General features: G+C 34.0%; 3 protein-coding genes across 9 annotated transcripts; all 3 read right to left on the minus strand.

The window, feature by feature from the left end:
- Positions 1–1019: 1019 nt before the first annotated feature.
- On the minus strand, positions 1020–8755 carry LOC100817245 (auxilin-like protein 1). 7 transcript variants are annotated; one of them, XR_412917.4, is made up of 9 exons: positions 8208–8755; positions 4245–7542; positions 4098–4170; positions 3907–4001; positions 3761–3826; positions 3586–3675; positions 3111–3287; positions 2285–2400; positions 1020–1320 (listed from the first exon to the last, which is right to left on the minus strand). XR_412917.4 is itself a non-coding variant. In XM_006573510.4 (9 exons), the coding sequence occupies exons 1-8, from the start codon at positions 8585–8587 to the stop codon at positions 2365–2367; spliced, it is 4215 nt and encodes a 1404-aa protein (XP_006573573.1). In that variant the 5' UTR covers positions 8588–8755; the 3' UTR covers positions 1020–1320; positions 2349–2364. The 7 variants fall into 7 exon arrangements, 3 of the variants coding, with proteins under 3 accessions (XP_006573573.1, XP_014631332.1, XP_014631330.1); XR_001388496.3 differs by having other exon boundaries at positions 1020–1327; XM_006573510.4 differs by having other exon boundaries at positions 2349–2400.
- A 2239-nt stretch (positions 8756–10994) lies between these two features.
- LOC102662357 (UPF0187 protein At2g45870, chloroplastic-like) lies at positions 10995–11501 on the minus strand. Its single transcript, XM_006574230.1, has one exon. It carries the CDS (start codon positions 11499–11501, stop codon positions 10995–10997), a length of 507 nt encoding a protein of 168 aa, XP_006574293.1.
- A 2114-nt stretch (positions 11502–13615) lies between these two features.
- On the minus strand, positions 13616–17803 carry LOC100794184 (gamma carbonic anhydrase 1, mitochondrial). Its single transcript, XM_003517170.3, has 5 exons — positions 17433–17803; positions 17199–17342; positions 14734–14859; positions 14491–14642; positions 13616–14232 (listed from the first exon to the last, which is right to left on the minus strand). Exons 1-5 carry the CDS (start codon positions 17545–17547, stop codon positions 13957–13959), a joined length of 813 nt encoding a protein of 270 aa, XP_003517218.1. The 5' UTR covers positions 17548–17803; the 3' UTR covers positions 13616–13956.
- Positions 17804–18211: the final 408 nt, after the last annotated feature.

The following is an 18211-nucleotide window of genomic DNA, read 5'->3' on the forward strand; positions in this document are numbered from 1 at the left end:
TTACATTTATATTAAATTTAACATGGGTCATGCATTCCCAAAACCATAAATATATAAATAAATAAATAAAAAGGAAAAAATATAGAAAGGGTGCATTTTAATAATTGAAAGTGATGTTACTTGTTCCCAAATTTGTGGTAGTTTCCAAAAAAATAGTTATGTATTCCTTTTAATTATTTATGTATTATTATATAAATTTAAGTATGAAAATTTAATTTATTCTTGTATTTATATTATTCATGTTTATATTGTTGATTAATTTTTTTAAAAAAATTAACACTAATTCAATTAATAATAAATTTTAAGATATAAAAAATGTCCTTATTTTTTGGGTGAGGGTGGGACTTGAGTATTAGTTTTTTTTTCCTGACTGTCGTGTGACACTTCGATTTTATGCTTCTATGTCCCTGTGGGGTCACAAAATCGATAGTCAAAACCATTCGCGCGTAATGGAAATAGTGGGACCAATTCCATTTGTTTTATGCTTCGTCAGAGCAAAACAGGAAAAGGTAAAGAAAAGAGAGAGGAGAGAAAAAGTATGAAAACTAATATTTTAAATAAATAAAATTTTAAAAGTATTTTCTTTGTACAATAATAACAATAAAGTTTCAACCTAACCTGATACAAGCTACCAAATCATTGAAGTTATATTAACAGCCTTGAATTTAAGTAGTTAAAGATAGACAATGTTGAATTTTTGCTCTAAAATAAAATGGATTAAGTTACTAAAATATTTTTAAAAGTCAAGTGAAGGTATATTATTAACATTCCCCTATTTTTTTTTTTATAGATATTAACAATGTTGAATTTTTGCTCTAAAATAAAATGGATTAAGTTACTAAAATATTTTTAAAAGTCAAGTGAAGGTATATTTAACGATTACGTCAAGTATTAAAATTTTCATCCTCAATAAAAAATATTATATTTCAATAATGAATTTTTATACCGATGTTTTCATTAAAAAAACAGTTCCGCAAATCTTGTTCAAGAAAAAATAATTAAATAAGCATCTCCAGTAGTTTCAAGAAACTGAAGTGAAATTACTAATTTGTGAAAATTACTAATCTAACTGTTCAAAATTATTTAAATCAATTTTTTTTAAAAAAAAATAGGAAGGCTGCGTCTATGCCTATGGCTTCCTATATCCATGTGTATCATCAATCATAAAAAACACAAGGTGTTTCACCAGGAAGAGCCCACCTAAATACCTAATATAATGTGAAAACAATGAAATCCAGCTTACTCGTTGCTACCTCCTCTCTTTTTTCCTGGGGGATTCATCTGGATCTTTTCAAAGGCCCTGAGGATTCATCTGGATCACTAAACCCTATCATTAAAACCACTGAGAATCACAATTCTATTTGTATTATATGTCAATGTAAATGGTTTTAAGCACTATTCCAGAGCCTGTATAAATCCATCTTGCGCACAGGACAAGGTAAAATAAAAACATGCACCCAAATGCATTTTATATTATTTCAAGAGATTTTTATTTGGGGAGTAGTGTCTAAGGCAATGCAGTATACAACAAGGTCAGGCTTCTTTCGCTGCTTTTAAATATCTGAAAGGAGTTCTCTCTTATTTATACCATGTAGTAATAGCAAATTAATCTCCAAAACCTGTTAGTGTTAGTGTCTTGCTATCGTTTCCAACCTCTTTGTTTATGGGTCATCAGGTCATGCACCACAACCTCAAAAGATGAACTTTGATGATATCGTGACATAAAATGTGGATTATATTCATTACCAGATAAGTTGATAAATGATAAATAAAAATTCTATTTTAAATTAACATTAGGTCATTACCAACTTTAAATAATAGTATAATACCGATTAAACCCGGATGGATCATGGAACTACATTTGACTGCAATTTTAACAATTAACGATGTTGATATAAGATATATAACATGAACAGCAGCAAATGTTGCACCACCAAAACAATGTTCAAGTAGTTAATGTATGATCTAACATATTTTCTTGCTAAACATTGACTTTGACAGCACCCACCTAATTTGTTCAGTTTCTTGGTCCTTTTATTCTTAAAATTGATTAAAAAGTTATTGTAACAATAATTCCCAATTTTGCTAACAGAAAGCCAGTCTTAGCCCCATGCTTTATATCTATTTACTTTTGTATTTCTTAATTTCTTGCTATACCATGGGCAAAAAATTTCTTCATAAATACAAACACTTATGAGACTATTACAACAGAACATAGACTATGACAAAATAATTATTACGGTTTTGGAAGTTTGGACTGTGTGTCACTTGGGGAAGGAATTACCCGGCCAAGGTGAAGAAGCTTCTATACACACTTGCAAGAGACAGGGAGGGAGAAAAAAACAGACCTGGGCTGCCAGGCTGTTACCGCTCCTCTGAGTTGAATTTGTTCCAAGCTTCCTGAAGTACATTAAGTATAATAATTAATGTAGTATATGAAGCTTTATCAAACTACAAAGCTTTGCCATTAAATGACGTGAGATTGTACATTGACAATGGCCAACTATACCAAAAGGTAATCTTAAACTGCACGGTGAACTCATCAAATGATGTTTGGTTGTATATGCCAATGAATAATTATCAAGAAACCTAACACGGTTACATAAATGCTCATAAATAGTTTTCTTACATTTCTAATGGAAAACGCCAACTTTCAAAGCACATAAAATAAGAATTAAGACCCTGGAAAAATAACAATTACTGACATGCTCCAAATAAAAAGGCCAACCAACCAACACCCTTAATAGTCTAGTAGCACCTAAGTTTCGGGAAAGCACTTGATCCCTACTCCTGTGAATTGATAATGCCCTTATTTTTTGGTGTTCTTGGTAGAGTAGGTGAAAAAAAAAAGAATCAGGGTTGCACATCGTTGTCAACCAAAAGTGAATTCAAGTACATTTCATTTTTCGCCTTCTCATGTTTTTGTTGTACCATGTATAAAGTGGTCAATCTAAATATTTTACCTTCCGGCTATCCAGTAATCCACTCAGTCAACCAGGAACAACTTTCTATTCCTTATCCATACTAGGTATAGGACCATTTTTTTGCAACAAAATAAAAAATGAATAAAATCAACAAAGTGAAAGATAGCAATAGCAAGCATTACATACCTTCAAAAGATCGAAAACCTTTTCACATATGTATTTGTGTTGAATACTTGCTCCACGTTGCTGTAATTTGTCAGGATGAACACACAGGGTGGCCTTCCTGTAAGCTTTTTTCACAGCAGCAGAAGTAATGACCTCGGTCAATGGGATTGCTTGCCATCCAGAATCAGGCACAAGGATCTGATAAGGCAGAAAAGTTAAAAATTTCATATAGACAGCATATTTTCTGCAACTTCAAAACTATCAGTCTAGATTAGACTCGATGGATGCTCATCCTAACTCAAAAGGTCCCAAATTGCAGGAAGTTAAAAACATCGTGATCAAGCATGCCAATACATACATTTCTCATTTATTTGAGACTCGTATCATTGACCTAAACATGCCACACCCTATTGTGAATTACTACTGTGTCATAGAGAAATTGGGAGTAGAGGAGATAGAAGCAGCATAAGCCTAGTTAAGAATATTTTTCACTTACATATTGCAAGGTAGAAAGTAAGGCACGCAAGTTTCCTTCTTTTCCACCTGACCACCTCCTTACTTCAGCATCCAGAGTCTCTGACAGTCTCTGCAAACAGCACCAGACTTGAGTAATCAATGAAACACAGAAACACCAATTTATACACAGAAAAATTATATAGATGAGTACTTACATTTCTTTCAGCTTGCTCCTTCTGAGCTAGAAGGTCACGCATGTTCTTTTCTGCCAAAGCTTTAGCCTGAAATTTCCAGAAAAATCATCATTATGTTACTGTCTATCTGCCTTTATATGTGAGTATCAAAAGATTGAAGATCTTACTGCACGCTCAGCTGTTCGGCGATACCTCTCCAGTCTAGCTCTACACCTCTGAGCTGATTCACCTTCTTTATCTGATCTCTCAGAAAAAGAGGCAGCTTCAAGCAAAGTACAAGATTTATTTAAGATTATATAGCAGGATGTAGATCGACAGTACATACTAAAGCATTGCAGGGGTGATGAATTTTACACACCACCATAAAGTGAATATGGATGTCTGGAACCTGTGGTAGAGCTTAAGTTCTGAAACTCAGGATCCAGCATATCCTGTCAATTAATTCATAGGAAATTTACTGAAAAATGTCAAAAATTATCAATAGCAAATTTAAAATGATACTCACGGAGGATGAAGAGTCTGGTCTTCCGCAAAAATTGTCAGATACAGATCTCGCTAACCATTCTCTGGACTCAAATGCAGTCCTTTCATTCTTTAATTTTTCCATAGCTCGGTCTTGAGCCTCTGCAGTTGCTCTTTCTACAGCAGCGCGTTCTGCTTTCAGTCTTGCCTCTATAGTTTCTTTATCAATGTTTGACTTATCCCTGGCCTCAGCACATGCCTTCTCAAGTCTTTCCCTGGCCTCAGCCAGTGCCTTGTACCGTGCTTCCACAGTTGCTCTTTCAAATGCAGCCCTTTCACAAGATTCAGCATATGCCCTATCACGAGCCTCTAAAGTTGCTCTATCAACAGCCATCCTATCCTTTTCTCTTTCCCTTTCCCTCTCAGCCTCCAGCATTGCTTTCTCGATGTCTTTTTCTCGTTCTCTTTCTCTATCCCCCTCCTCTTCTGTCTGTGTAAGATGATCCTTTTCCGACTCTCTTTCTCTTCCCATCCTTTCTGCATCTTTCACTATAGAAGAAGTTTCATTAGTACTCTTTGCTTTGCTTTCTGTGGATTGATCAACATGGAACCACTGGGCAGCTTTCTGGACATTTAAAGTCTCCTGTACTGCAGCAGGTCCAGCTGCTTCTGTGCCTCTGTAATCAGCCTTTGTCACTGTGTCTCCCTCCTTTTTTGTCTGGGTTCCTGAATGCTCTGCATCTCCTGCAGTCATTTCAGGTGCTCTGATTTTTTCATTAGCCTGTTGATTTTCCACCCCTATCTCTTTCAATTTCTTTTCTCCAACTTTGCATTCTGTTCTCATCAGTCCAATATCTTGGTCAGCAACAGATTCTTTAGATACATTCTGTTTTCCAATAAATTCTTCATGAACGAAGGCTGATTGAGCTGCAAGATCTTCGTCACTCTCTATTTCCCTTGTCTCATTAGTTGCTTTAGCATTCTTTATGTTTCCCCCTTCTCCATTCCTCTCCATGTCAAAAGCTTTGTTCAGTCCCTTATCTTTTTCCATTTCACCTACATCTTGCTCCATATTCTCAGATTGCTCCAGGTGACTATTCTCATTTGATACAGCTACACTTCCTTCCATTGCAAATGTTTGGCTTGATGTGCTCTCAGTGACTTTTTTCCTTTGAGCCTCATTCAACATCCCATTAATCTGTTGCATTGGAGTTTGATTCATAACTTTCTGAATCCCTTTGTTGTCACCTGCTTCTTGAAGTCTATTTCCTTCTCCATAAACATCTTTAAATTTCTTTCTATTTTGATCTTTTTCATATGCCTCATTTTCCCTCTGCTTGGAAGCCTCTTTCAGTCTTATCTCATTTACTTCCAGTTCAAAGTCTTCTTTAAGTTGCTTTCCATTCCCATCCAACCTGAAAGCACGTGTTAGGCCGTCATCACTTTCTTCATTTTCAGAAGAGCTTTTGAGGCTTTTCTCAATTTCTACTCTTTCATGAGCTTCTTTCAGTCTCTTTTTGACCTGAATCTGTTCACCTAGTTTTAGTTTCATTTCATTTTCTCTTTTGGAGACCTCTTTTTCCTCTGTGTAATACGGTTCAAAAGCCACATTTGATCTTTCATCCATATCTTCTGGCTCCACAGAACCTTTCAGTTTTTCCTCATGCTCAGTCTGTCCTAGGGCAAAAGCTTCTCTTTCTGTTTTTCCATTTTCTTTGATTTTCTCATATTGCTTGTGCCTTTTCATACTCTGCTGTTGCTTTTCAACCTCTTTGAGTTTCTTCTCATTTTCCCTAAGCCCCATGGTCAGCTGAACTTCATTTGGTGTTTGTCTATTTACTTCTTTGGGTTTCTGGATTTCCACTTGTTTATGCTCTCTGTGTTCCATCTCACACACATCTTCTACGATTCTAGATTGGTCAGCTTCAGTTACTTTCTTCTCGGTTTTTCCATGCTGGTGGGCTATTTTTATAGCCTTCTCATTGTCTTCCACCTCAAATACTTTGGCCATTTTTTCTTTTTTCATTTGCTCTCGTTGCCTATGTTTACCATTAGATGCTTCAGATTTCATAATGTTTTCATGATGTTCACAAGCCTCTTTTGCTGCTTTATATTTTTTCTCGTACTCCTCCCCCTGATAATTTTCTGCAGTTGCTTTTACTTGTTTATGCTTTTCTTGCACATTAGATGCTTCTCTTTCCATCTGGTCATGTTTTTGGGCTTCAGTACCTTGCACCAAATCCTTACTCTGCTTTGTTGGTTGAGTTACCCTTCTCGATTCTTCCATTCCCGCCAATTCAAAAAATTCACATTCATCTTTCCATGTCCCAACTCCTGAACTTCTATCAGATTCTTGAGATGACCTGGATTCCATCTTGTCCTTTTCCTCGAACGTGTTTAAAACTCTTTTCCCTTCTAAATTGTCCAGAGTTTCTGGGGAAGCTTTCTTAAGTTTCTGCCTGTCATCTGTGACAGATAACTTTGTTTTTGAATGTCTCTGATCATGACTTCCCTGCGTTGTCTGATCGTTCAAACTACTTAATCTTTTGATATCCTTACACATCTTTGCTTCATTAATTTTCGCATCATAACTTGATTTTAAATGGCTTTCACAATCTCGTTTCTTTCTCTCTTTTAATTCTTTGGCACTCCTAAGTTTTGCTTCCGCTCTAAGCATTGCTTCTTTTATAGCATCAACAGAAGCTGTAGCAGATGAATTCATATGATCCTCCACATCAAAGAAAGGTGGTGAACCAGCACCTGGTGTCTCTTCAGAAGCAACCAGCCTGCTGTTTGAATGAAATCCAGGCATACTCCCCTTTTTTACATCCAGTGCAGGCGGTGGACGAGACGGGGGAGGCACTTGAGAGGGCAAACTTCTGAGGTTGATGTCTGACACAGTTATGAACATCTCCCTGGAATCAGAATCCTTTCTGCTGCCTCCATTTTGAATATTTAGATCACTATCAAAAGTCTGATCCCCAAAGGCAAAATTGCGCAAATGTGCCATTGTTTTCCTTGGGTGGTTTCCCTCCACTTTGTCTGCTTTAAATTCCATATCAAGATCAATATCATCAGCAATCTGAAAGGATGGATCAGTCTGATGCAATTGTGTGGTTTCATCATATACTCGACCGAAACCAGGAACAGCATGTAGCTGAGTCATGTGAGTTTTCCCCTTTGACTTACGTTTATTGCTTGTACCATTGACCTTATTATGATACAAAACATCGAACCCTGCATTACCGTCAACAGAATGGAAAAGATCTCCTTTCGACATGCTTTGGTTATTTGCAGATTGATCTGATTCTCCAGAGAATGAGTCCGTTTCTGCAAGACTCCTGTAGATGATGAAAGATCGTGATTATGTTGCAGAATTATATTTGCATTGCATGCAATCTATGCAATATTTGAAGTCTTTGAAGTACATTAAAAGCAGTAATGTGTGTGCGTGTATATTTCATGCAATTAAGCAAATTTTACAGTAAGTATAAAAATACCTCAAATCATAACACGTGGAATTACAGATACACTACCAGGAGTGCATACAACATAAATCAAACTCCAAATAGTTATTTCACAAAAATAAAATAAAATAACTCCAAATAAATAGTTCACTACTTCACTAGACACTAGTTAATCTACAACACTCTAGACTCCCAAATCCCAGTCCTGTTTATGGAAAATAAAAAATGAGTAAAGATCAAAGTCCTCAAAAACAAAGCGGCCATAATTTCATCACACGAGAACTAATTTTCTAAGCGAACAGTTCATGAAATTAAATCACAACAAATCAACAACGCTCCATCCTTATCCACATGCCACAATTTCCCTCAAATCAAAGTCATTAATTCACTCTAATTGAGACAAAAAAAAAAAAAAAAGCAAGCAACACAGTTTCCAATCCTCTACACTACGCCTAACAGAAAAAAAAAAAAAAACCAACATGCGAAGGGATCACGAACTGTGAGCTAAGTAACTTCAACAGTGGTAGCATTTGCATTACCAGGCTTCTTCTTCGGAGGCACCGTCAAGAGCAGTGTGGGGGTGAAACAAATTCTCGTATGGAACCGCAAAATCTAAAGCACCGAAAACTTCGGTGTAGTTGAAAGCGTGGTTTCGGGGATCGAAGAAGGCCTCGGAGTGGTGGACGGCGGGAAGATCGAGGACAGGAATGGAAGAGGCGCGTACGGTGTGGAAGCTTCCGAAAATCTCGCCGTAGTCTTCGAAACGAGGGGAGAGGCTCGAAACGCCGAACTTCAGTGGACCTCCGTAAACGTCGTCGTATATGCTCTTACTACCAGTACCGGAAGAGAAGCTCCCATTGTTGTTGATCTTGCTGGAGAGCGTGAAGCCAGCCTTGTTCTGTTGCCGAGAATGCGCCATTTCTTTCTTCTTCTTCTTCTTCTTCTTCTTCTTCTTCTTCTTTATGCTTCTGCTTTTTTTTTTTCCTTTGTGAATGGAGTTCAGTGTAGTGTGCAGAGACTGTTTCGGGAACAGAGGGGGACGACGAAAGAGAAAGTGGAAATTCCATTCCAATATTAAAAAAACATAAAGATGAAGCGTGAAATGACGATAACGGTCTTAGAATAGTAGTATTTTTTTACTGCAACGGTCTTAGAATATAGGCCTGTGATTTATTAAAAGAATAAATAATATTATACCGGTAAGTTTGTTTTGTTAATACTTATATTTTATATTTTATAATTATCATAACTAGTATTTTCTTATAATGAATATAGTCCATGTATATTCAATTCTTATTAAAATAAAAAGAAGTTATAGTGTATTAAAAGAGACTATTATTACTTAAAATTTATTTTTTTATACGATAAAAATTCATTTGAAAATTAGAAAATCTTAAGAGAAACACGTTAAATATGAAGTTAGATTCATAAATTTTTATAATATTTAATAAATAATATATTTGAAAACGTGTCTCATTCCTAAAACTTTTATACAAATCACCCACTATCAATAATGATAAGTTTATCAATTGGCAATAAACACTCTGCAAAATACAGTGAAAAGTAATGAGATGGGCAAAAAACTTGGGCAACCACAATAAACCAAGAGAAGAATGCAATAAAAAGGTTACATTATTTATTCATTATTTTTTATGACAACTTTTTAATATTACTTTTTTAATCTTTTTTCTACGTTGTTAGACTTCACAGTTCACATTTCAGTTTTAAAGGCAAATAAAAGAGTGCTTACAAAGTTATATATGACATATTTTAATTTTTTATCTCTCTTTATCTTACAATTTTTAAAAAATGCATAATACAATTTATCAATGTAATATGTGTTTCTAGATGTAGGTCTGAATCTTGGAAAACCTATGTTTGCTACAAACAAAATGAAGCGAGATCCATACTCATTTATTTATTTATTTTATTAAAAACATGCGGACAAAACAAAGGTGACGCACTCCGCTACCGTCCTATCCTATGTTATATAATTGAAGTTGGATTTGTTTGGACTTTGTACGGTTTGTGGGGGTAAATGTCTCAATCAACTTTTTTTCCTTTTTTTTTTTTTGAATAATAATCAATCAACTTTTTCCTTGTTTGTATACATCGATAGAATTAATTTTAATAAAGGTAATTTTATAAAATTAATTTTGGTTACATTTAATTTTGAAATAATAAAAAATTCGTTTAAATACTAAATATTTTAAAAAATAAATATTATTAGAATATTTTTAATTAAAAATAATTTTAATTTGTATTTACTAAAATAATAATTTATTTTTATGTATATTCTATTTACCGAAATTTGGAATAGATTACATCAAAGTTAATCTTTGTCAAAGTGTCCTCCACTAGAGAAACAAGAGAGGTGTACATGCAAAAGATACTGACTCCGATGTTCAAGTAAGTATTTGAGTGAGTTGAAAATCAATGAAAAGTAAAGATAGAACTTATTTATTTATAGTGTTAAACAAGAACCTTGAACCTGGTTATCTATAGATAATTAGTAGTCACTTGATAAGTGATTACCTAACAACATAACAACTTATAGATAATTCATAGTCATTTTATAGGCGATTTACTAATAAGCATAAACAACTTATAGATAATTCGTAATAAGAAGATAATAATACAATCATTAAAATTCAAACATATATCAATAGCTTATTAGTCCAATTACCTCATATTAGGATTGACATGTATATTTTAATGTCACCTTAGTTGTCACGTTAATTTATGGACCCAAACGATACATATATATTAAAATAAATAGACATATAGGAATTTTTTTTTACTTCATGCTAGTTTTTAAATTAAAATAATATAAATGATACGTACATATACACACAACTTAGTGAAATTGTTAAATATATTGAAAATTTGATAATTAAACTATGACGCTTAATGTAAGAGTGATCCTAAAACTACAATACTTATTGATAAATTAGTTAGCGACTTGCATGGCTTATATAATAAATGGTTGGACTAATTTATCATAATATTTACATACTTGTAAAGTAAATTGGTCATTTAAAAAATATAGGGACTAAATTATCAATAAATAGATAGTTCGAGGACAAAATAATTTATTTATCCATGATATTATTGGACTTGAAATCAAAACATTAATATTAAAAAAGGGACTTACCACTCTTATCTCTTAGAGTATGTTTGGATGGATAAATTTAATAGGGTAATTCAATTTTTTAAAGGATTTTAATTACTTTTCAATTAAATAAGATATTTGGATAAAAATTTGAAAAAAAATTAAAATTTGAGTATTTTGTTCAAGGATTTTAGTTAACTTAAATATTAACATTTCAAATTCTTTTGTGCTGTAGGATGAGCTGGTAGGGGAGGGAGGAGGCGCGGAGGAGGGGGAGGAAGTCCGGGAGGAGGTGGAGGAGGAGGGCCTCATTGTAGGCGACGATGGCGGCGGCAAAGGCGGTGAAGAAGAGGACGGGAGGGACGAGGGAGAGGATGACGCGGGAGGAGAGGCTGGAGAAGACGTGGCGGAGGTGGCGGAGGGAGCTGCAGTGGTCGCGCCAGTTCTGGTGGGTGTAGAGGGCGCGCTTCTTCTGCATGTCGCACTCCTGCACGGCGTTGGCCCAATCCGGGATGGAGCGGAGGAGCGAGATTAGGGTTTGGGTCGGGGCGGAGGTGGGCCCGGGAGGGAAGGAGGCCAAGATGGTGACGGACTTGTAGGTTTTGTTGGGCTTGGGCTTCCAGGATGGGAGGAGAAGGAGTTTCTGATTGAGAAGGCATTTTGGGGTGAAGAGAGAAGAGAGAGATGTGGGTTTGAGTTGAGTTCTGGGTTTTTGGTACATTAAGATTCCCCTGAAGAAGAAGAAAGCATACACATGTTACGGGGTGTTTCCGATGAATCATTAGAAAATTAAATCCTATTAACATCCTTGCAGAACTCAATCTAATTAAATCCTATTAAAATCCTATTAAAATCCTATGAACAAATTTAATTTCTTTATTCAAATACAAAATTTTAAAAATGAAGAAATCTAATTTTTTATCCAAACACAAAATTTTAAAAATGAAAGAATTTAAATTGAAGCATTTGAAATTCTTAAAATTTAAAATTTTTTAGAATTTTAAATTTCTTCATCCAAACACACTATTAGGGTATGTTTGGTAGAGAGGGATGCAAATAGATGAAAGTGAGAGAGATGAAAGAGTAGAAAATAAAGTTGATTGGTAAAGATGAAAGAAAATATAGAAAAGATGAACAATTTAAATTAAAATGGTTAGATAATAAAAATAAAAAAAAGATAATTTAAATATTTAACTAAATACTCATTTTATCCTTGACAAAGAAAAATAGGATTCTCCGTTCACTGTTCTCATCCACTCAAGGACAATTTTGGACAGGTCATAAAATAACGAAATTTGTGTCCGTGTTCATTGTTCCTTCTATTCCATTTCTTTTCATTTTGAGATGAGAATAAAATGCATGGCCCATCGTTTTTTTTCTCTCAAAACTTTCACACCCTTTCACTCATAGCAAACACGCACACATTTCGCATTTCATTGCTTTTCAGTGCTAATGTATTTGAGTTGTGTTTCGTCTTTCCAAACCAAACAAACACTTAGCTTCAATTGGGAGACTTGTTCCCGTGTATCCACCATCATCCATATGCAAAGTTGTTTCTTGCTACTCAGATTTAAATGTTATTTAGAGTGTGAAAGAAAAAAGTTAATGTTCAAATGGTTTAATTACTTTTCCTTGGTGAATCAATTCATTCCAACGAATTTTTTGCTCCATGGGTGATTATGTCATTTTGATCCAAATGATTATCTTTGCTGCTAGTACTGTTGAGAAGATTTGAAATCAAGAAAAAAAATATAGACCCTTGTACAAGGCTCATACCAGTTGCCAAAACCTAAAAAAGGAGTTAATGGGACCCTTGTTGTTTGCCACTTTATATTCACTATTAAGTCACGTGTAGCAAAGCTCATGGCGTCGTGTTCCTTGCCCTTACTGATCAATTTGTTTGTTTCATAATTCTAAAATTAAATCAATGCTTTAGCAAATAGCAACTCATGCATTATTCAAAATAAAGTTGTGGTCTTGTGTATGCCAGCATTGCATAAATCCAATGTAAGTGCCTGTTCAGTTGGGCGTTCGTTGATGTTCAACTTTGAAACAAAAAAAAAAAAAAAAACTTCTGTAATAGATTTGTTGGAAAATGTGGATCCTGAACTTATATCCAAGCATGCTATCAATAAGTAAGTTTGATCAGTCTCGCATGGGAATTTCAGCTCCACGAGGAACAAATCTAGTAGTAATCTACCATTAGTATATGATGAGTTCAAGTTTGTACTCTCGACATTGAAATATTTCTTGATTTTATATTATTATATTTTATTTTGTGAGAAATATTTTCTAAATTATCAATTAAAAAAATATTACATTTTCTATAATTTATTATTAAGTTAGCAGAATTTTTTCATAACTTCTAATTAAAATACAAATGTATTCAATCAACATTTTGCATCAAAATAAATGTGTTTAATAGATGGTTTACTTTAATAACTTTTAGTTTATTTTCAGACACTATTTTAATTAGTGTTTTACCTTATAATGATTTTTAATAGTTAACGGGGAAAGATTATATTGAAATAATATTTATTAAATCTGAAATATGAACAAATAGTAAGTATTGTATTTTCAAAGAAAAATAATCTAATTTAAGTAAGTTAAACAAACTGAAAAAATGATTTATATTTCGATGAAGAATATTTTCTAATCATCACTAATAATTAGGATTAGTTGATTGTCAATCTTGTTTTGCGCAACACTAAGGCACATAGCACATATTAAGCGTGCATGCTAACGAAATATTACAATCAAAGTAGTTTTTAAAGTATTGAAATTGTCTTAAAAAAAGTATTGAATTTATTTTGCAAAAGCAGTATAACTGACATGTGACCAAAAAAGGAAATATCATAATCCATGAAAATACAGGTTCAAGGCACATCTGAATTGATATTGTTTATTTTAAAATACATGCCCAACTACAGTACTGTAAAACTGTAGATGTCCCAGGATGACTGAACTATTACCAAACTGTTCCACTGTAGTCATTATCAAGGAATTAAAAGTAAGGCTTCTTATTGAGCACAGAGATGAGCAAAGCCACATGCCAACTCGTGCAGCATGTGTTGATATTTGAGATAACAATGGGAGCTCTCCAAACTTACAGGAAACAAAAGCAGCCATTCTCTGGAAAATCGCACATAAAGATACCATAAGAGAGAAAAAAAAAATTAAGCCTTGGGAACTTTGTCTAGCAAAACATTATCCGGAACGTTAAGCTCTGCAGGAGTTTCTTGAACACCACCTAGCACTGAATGATATTCCTCACCACGACGAGCAAATTTCTTGTAAAGAACTTTTACAAATTCAGTCTCATCAAGTCCTTTTGCATTTTCAGCAGCATGAGCCTGAGCCAAATTGGAATAATTTAAGGCAGATTGTGAGAAGAAGGTCATTTCATCTTCCGTGAGCTTCCTCAAGAACCTTGCCGGATTACCTCCCCAAACCTGCAATTAAAAGCATTCATTCAATCAGTTTAAATCAAAGACAATGATAATCCCATGCCTGATGTAAAAAAATAAGATGAACACCTCTTGAACCATTCATTTTAATTTAGGCCTGATTGCTATGACAACTAGTCAACTACCATTGTTAATTCTGACAAAACCTAACAAGTGAAACTTCATTTAATTTCGATTTTCAAGAGAGCAGAACAAAGCACTTTCCCATTCTCTCCAAAGGAAAAACAGAAGGTTCATACAAACCTCTCCATAGGGGATCCTTGTATTCTGCCTGACAAGAGCTCCAGCAGCAACCATGGCATGTTTCTCAACATATACACCATCAAGCAAGGTTGCACCCATGCCAATAAATGCCTCATCCTCAACTGTACATCCTTGTAACACAGCACTATGACCTGAAATCACAGTGTCAAAACCTTAGATAGAGTTTTCACACTAAAACAATGCTGAAGTCACTCACAATAATAATTCATCACTTTCACTCACCTACAGTGACATTATCTCCAATGATAGTTGGCAAGACTTTTCCACTCAAATTAGACTTGGCAACATGAACAAGAGAATTGTCTTGTATATTAGTTCCAGATCCAATAGTAATGCTGTTAACATCACCTTCACACAAAGAATACCATTTAATTAAAGGTAGAAAACAGCAAGATAAGTGCAAATATCAGAAAGAGGAAGCTGGGATATATCAGTACTCAACCCCGAGATATTGAGTGTGCAATATGCAAATTATGCATACCAAATGATAATGAGAACATGCATACAGCATAGCAAATAGCAATAAGAAAGGTACAACAGTTGTCCTTCACATTCCATCGAATGTGAGTTGAAGCAATGAAAAGTGAAGGAAAGAGGTAACAAATATGTGGTCCTTCCTATGTTACCCAAAGAAAAAGGAAATGCATAATAACTTAGGGTGTGTTTGATTTGTATTTTCATTTCCTGTTTTCATTTTCTGAAAACTGGTTTCATTTTCAAAATATTAGAATTCTGAAAACATATTTGGTTTGACTTCTTGTTTTCTGCTTTCAAGAAATAAAAACACTGAAAATGCATTTTCAAAAGGAAATGTATTTTTAGATTTGATTAAAATTACATTCCTTGTCACCGTGTTTTCATTTTACCCAAAATGAAGTTCTTGGTTTCAACTAAAAACACTGAAAACGAAATTTTATTGTTAACAATTTTTTGTTTGTTTGGAAAAATATTTTCACTGAAAATGAAAACAGAAATCCAACCAAACACATTTCCATCACCATTTTCTATTTCTAGTGAAAATGAAAACAGAAAACAATCAAATCAAACACCCCCTTGGTGTGTGTTTGGATATGCATTTGTATAATTGATTTTGAATCAATATGATTTTATCGAATTAATTCTAAGTAAACAAGAGCATGAAGTAACGTGATTTTTGTTTGGATAATATATATTATAAAATTAATTTTGATACATGATATTGTTTGGAAACTTGCAATCAAAATTGATTTTGGGTGAATAATTGCCAAAAATGGGTTTTAATGAGCATATATATTATGTAGATGTCTTGTATTGTAATTCATTATTTTGAAATAAATTCCATAACCTTGATAAAAACTTAGAAAACAAATTAATATAACAATCAAATACAAAGTATCAAACAAAAGATACAAATAAGAGAAATAATTCATACCACAACACAATTTTGACATACAACTACAATAAAGAGAAAATGTGATAATGTTGACAGGAAACAGAACTTCAGCTAATCTTCAAATATTTTTTTTATGTTAATATTCAGAGTATTGATATAATAACAAAAGAAGTTTGAAGTATAGTAATAGTACTAGCTGCATTTGGAGCGTGGTGCGTAAGTGTCTCTTTTGTCACTTCGAATTTATCATTATTATCTATGTCTTTTAGTTTGTCTAGGTGGAACTGAAGGGACATGACTTTTCTGGGTTTCTGTTATAGTAAACTATAAAATGGATGCTGCCGCATAGGATTTGGAACCACAAACTTGGAGGGATACATGGAACAAACATCATGAGTCACATTAGTGTAGATAAAAAAAACTACAGCTAATGAAATCAATGAGACTTGAGTCTAAAAAGAATCATGTTTCCAACACAAAGCCAAACATCATGGTAAATGAGAAAATTATGTTTGACCAATCCTAGACTCAAGTTGAGGCCATCCAAACGTTGATCCAAACATACCCTAGTAAGCGAAGAATTTCACATTCAGTTATTTAAGGTGAGTGTGCAGATATACATCAGAGTTACACTTATACATTTTAGCATTACATTTTAGTCTTGTTTGGGTAAATTTCTCCATTAGCACTTATACAAGAAGAAAAATAAGAAGGAAAAATGAAATAAGCTTCTCCAAAAGTACAAATTAGCTTATGCATAAGCTAATTTGTAGAAGCACTCTCATATTAGCTTCTCCAAAAGCTTATTTTTATCAAAGCTTAAGCTAACTTAAGTTTATGAGAGAAAATTTGTCCTTATTTTTTTCTCCTAAAAGTGCTTTCAGAAAAGTTTATCCAAACATATACGATAAAAGCACATTTTAGAAGCCTAAGTCAAACATTTAACATTTTCTGTTAAAGCAAACATTTTACACCGTCTCATCAGGCACACTTACTCTTTAGATGACAAACACTGATAGTGTGTGCCTGAGAGGGCAAGTCTCTAAACATTACGATTAACGACTAACAGACCAAGGTAATGTTTGGCAGGAACCTAATTATCTCATTTTCAAGCAATTTGAAGGAGAGGCCAAAAATCACTTAAAATCGTTCCACATTTTGTTGTTGTACCAATCCTGTGTAAAGTATACATTCATTTCATTAATCTCTGAACCAACTTTACATTCCAAACCAGGCTAACCTCAGATGAACCAAACAAACCCCGGTCAATGAAAATAACAAGTTGGAAACAGCTGCGGTGGCTGTGGGGTTTTACCTCTGAGAACGCATCCATACCAAATGGAGGAAGCGGGGCCAACGTGGACATCGCCGAGGAGGGAGGCACTAGGGGCCACAAATGCATCCCTGTGAACCGAGGGAGCTTTGTCGAACAGATTCATCAGAGGTCGATGCCTAGACACTGAATAATTTCGAATCGAAATAAGAATTAATGGAGTTTGGAATGAAACCCTAATAAAAATGGAAACGGAGAAGTGTAAGTAAAGCATACGCTGTTCTTGAAAGAGGTAGTTGCCTTGGAGACGAGAGCCGAGGCGATCGATGGCTTGGCCGGTCTCGCGGATCCAAAATCCGACGGCGTAGAAAACTCTGCCCAAGGTTCCCATTCTGCTGTTGCTAGTGGCAGTGGCAGTGGCAGTGGTGACGGTGGCGGTGCTATTGCTATTTGCTTCCTCACTCACCGATCTTCTCTTTTCTTCTCAGAACTCTCGCATCCAATCTCAGAAATCACTTCACGGTTTACACTCATTTTATTATTATTTTATATAAAACCAGAATGCTTCTTTCTAAGAGTATATTTAATTATTAAGATAAAAAAGAAAAAACCATTTCCGTAGATTTAGAAATTATTTAGATTTTCCTCCTCTGAGCATATTTTTGTTACCTCTTATGAAAATAGTATTTTATTTACAAAAATTTATATAAAAAAAAGCTGCATAGCCACTTGCTACTGGCTGCCTTTCTTTTTTTTTTTTAATAAAAAATAACAAGTGTTGTTAGAAAAAAAAAAAAAGCTTTTGTGCCGATAACATATATTAAATTAACTTATTTTAAATATATTATTAACATAAGTTTGATTTTTAAAGTATTTAACGGATTTCCTATATTTAAAAAAAAATGGCTTCTTAGCAGTTTTTATTTTTATTTTTACAGAGGCTTCTTAGCAGTTAATATCAATTAAAACTATTAATATTTTAAACTTTTTTTAAGGGAATATTTTAAAGTGTTTTTTAAGAAAAAATGTTTTAATTTTATCGAACCTATTTCACA

This window comes from Glycine max, chromosome 1 (genome assembly GCF_000004515.6).
Source record: "Glycine max cultivar Williams 82 chromosome 1, Glycine_max_v4.0, whole genome shotgun sequence".
In the NCBI taxonomy this organism is placed as follows: Eukaryota; Viridiplantae; Streptophyta; class Magnoliopsida; order Fabales; family Fabaceae; genus Glycine; species Glycine max.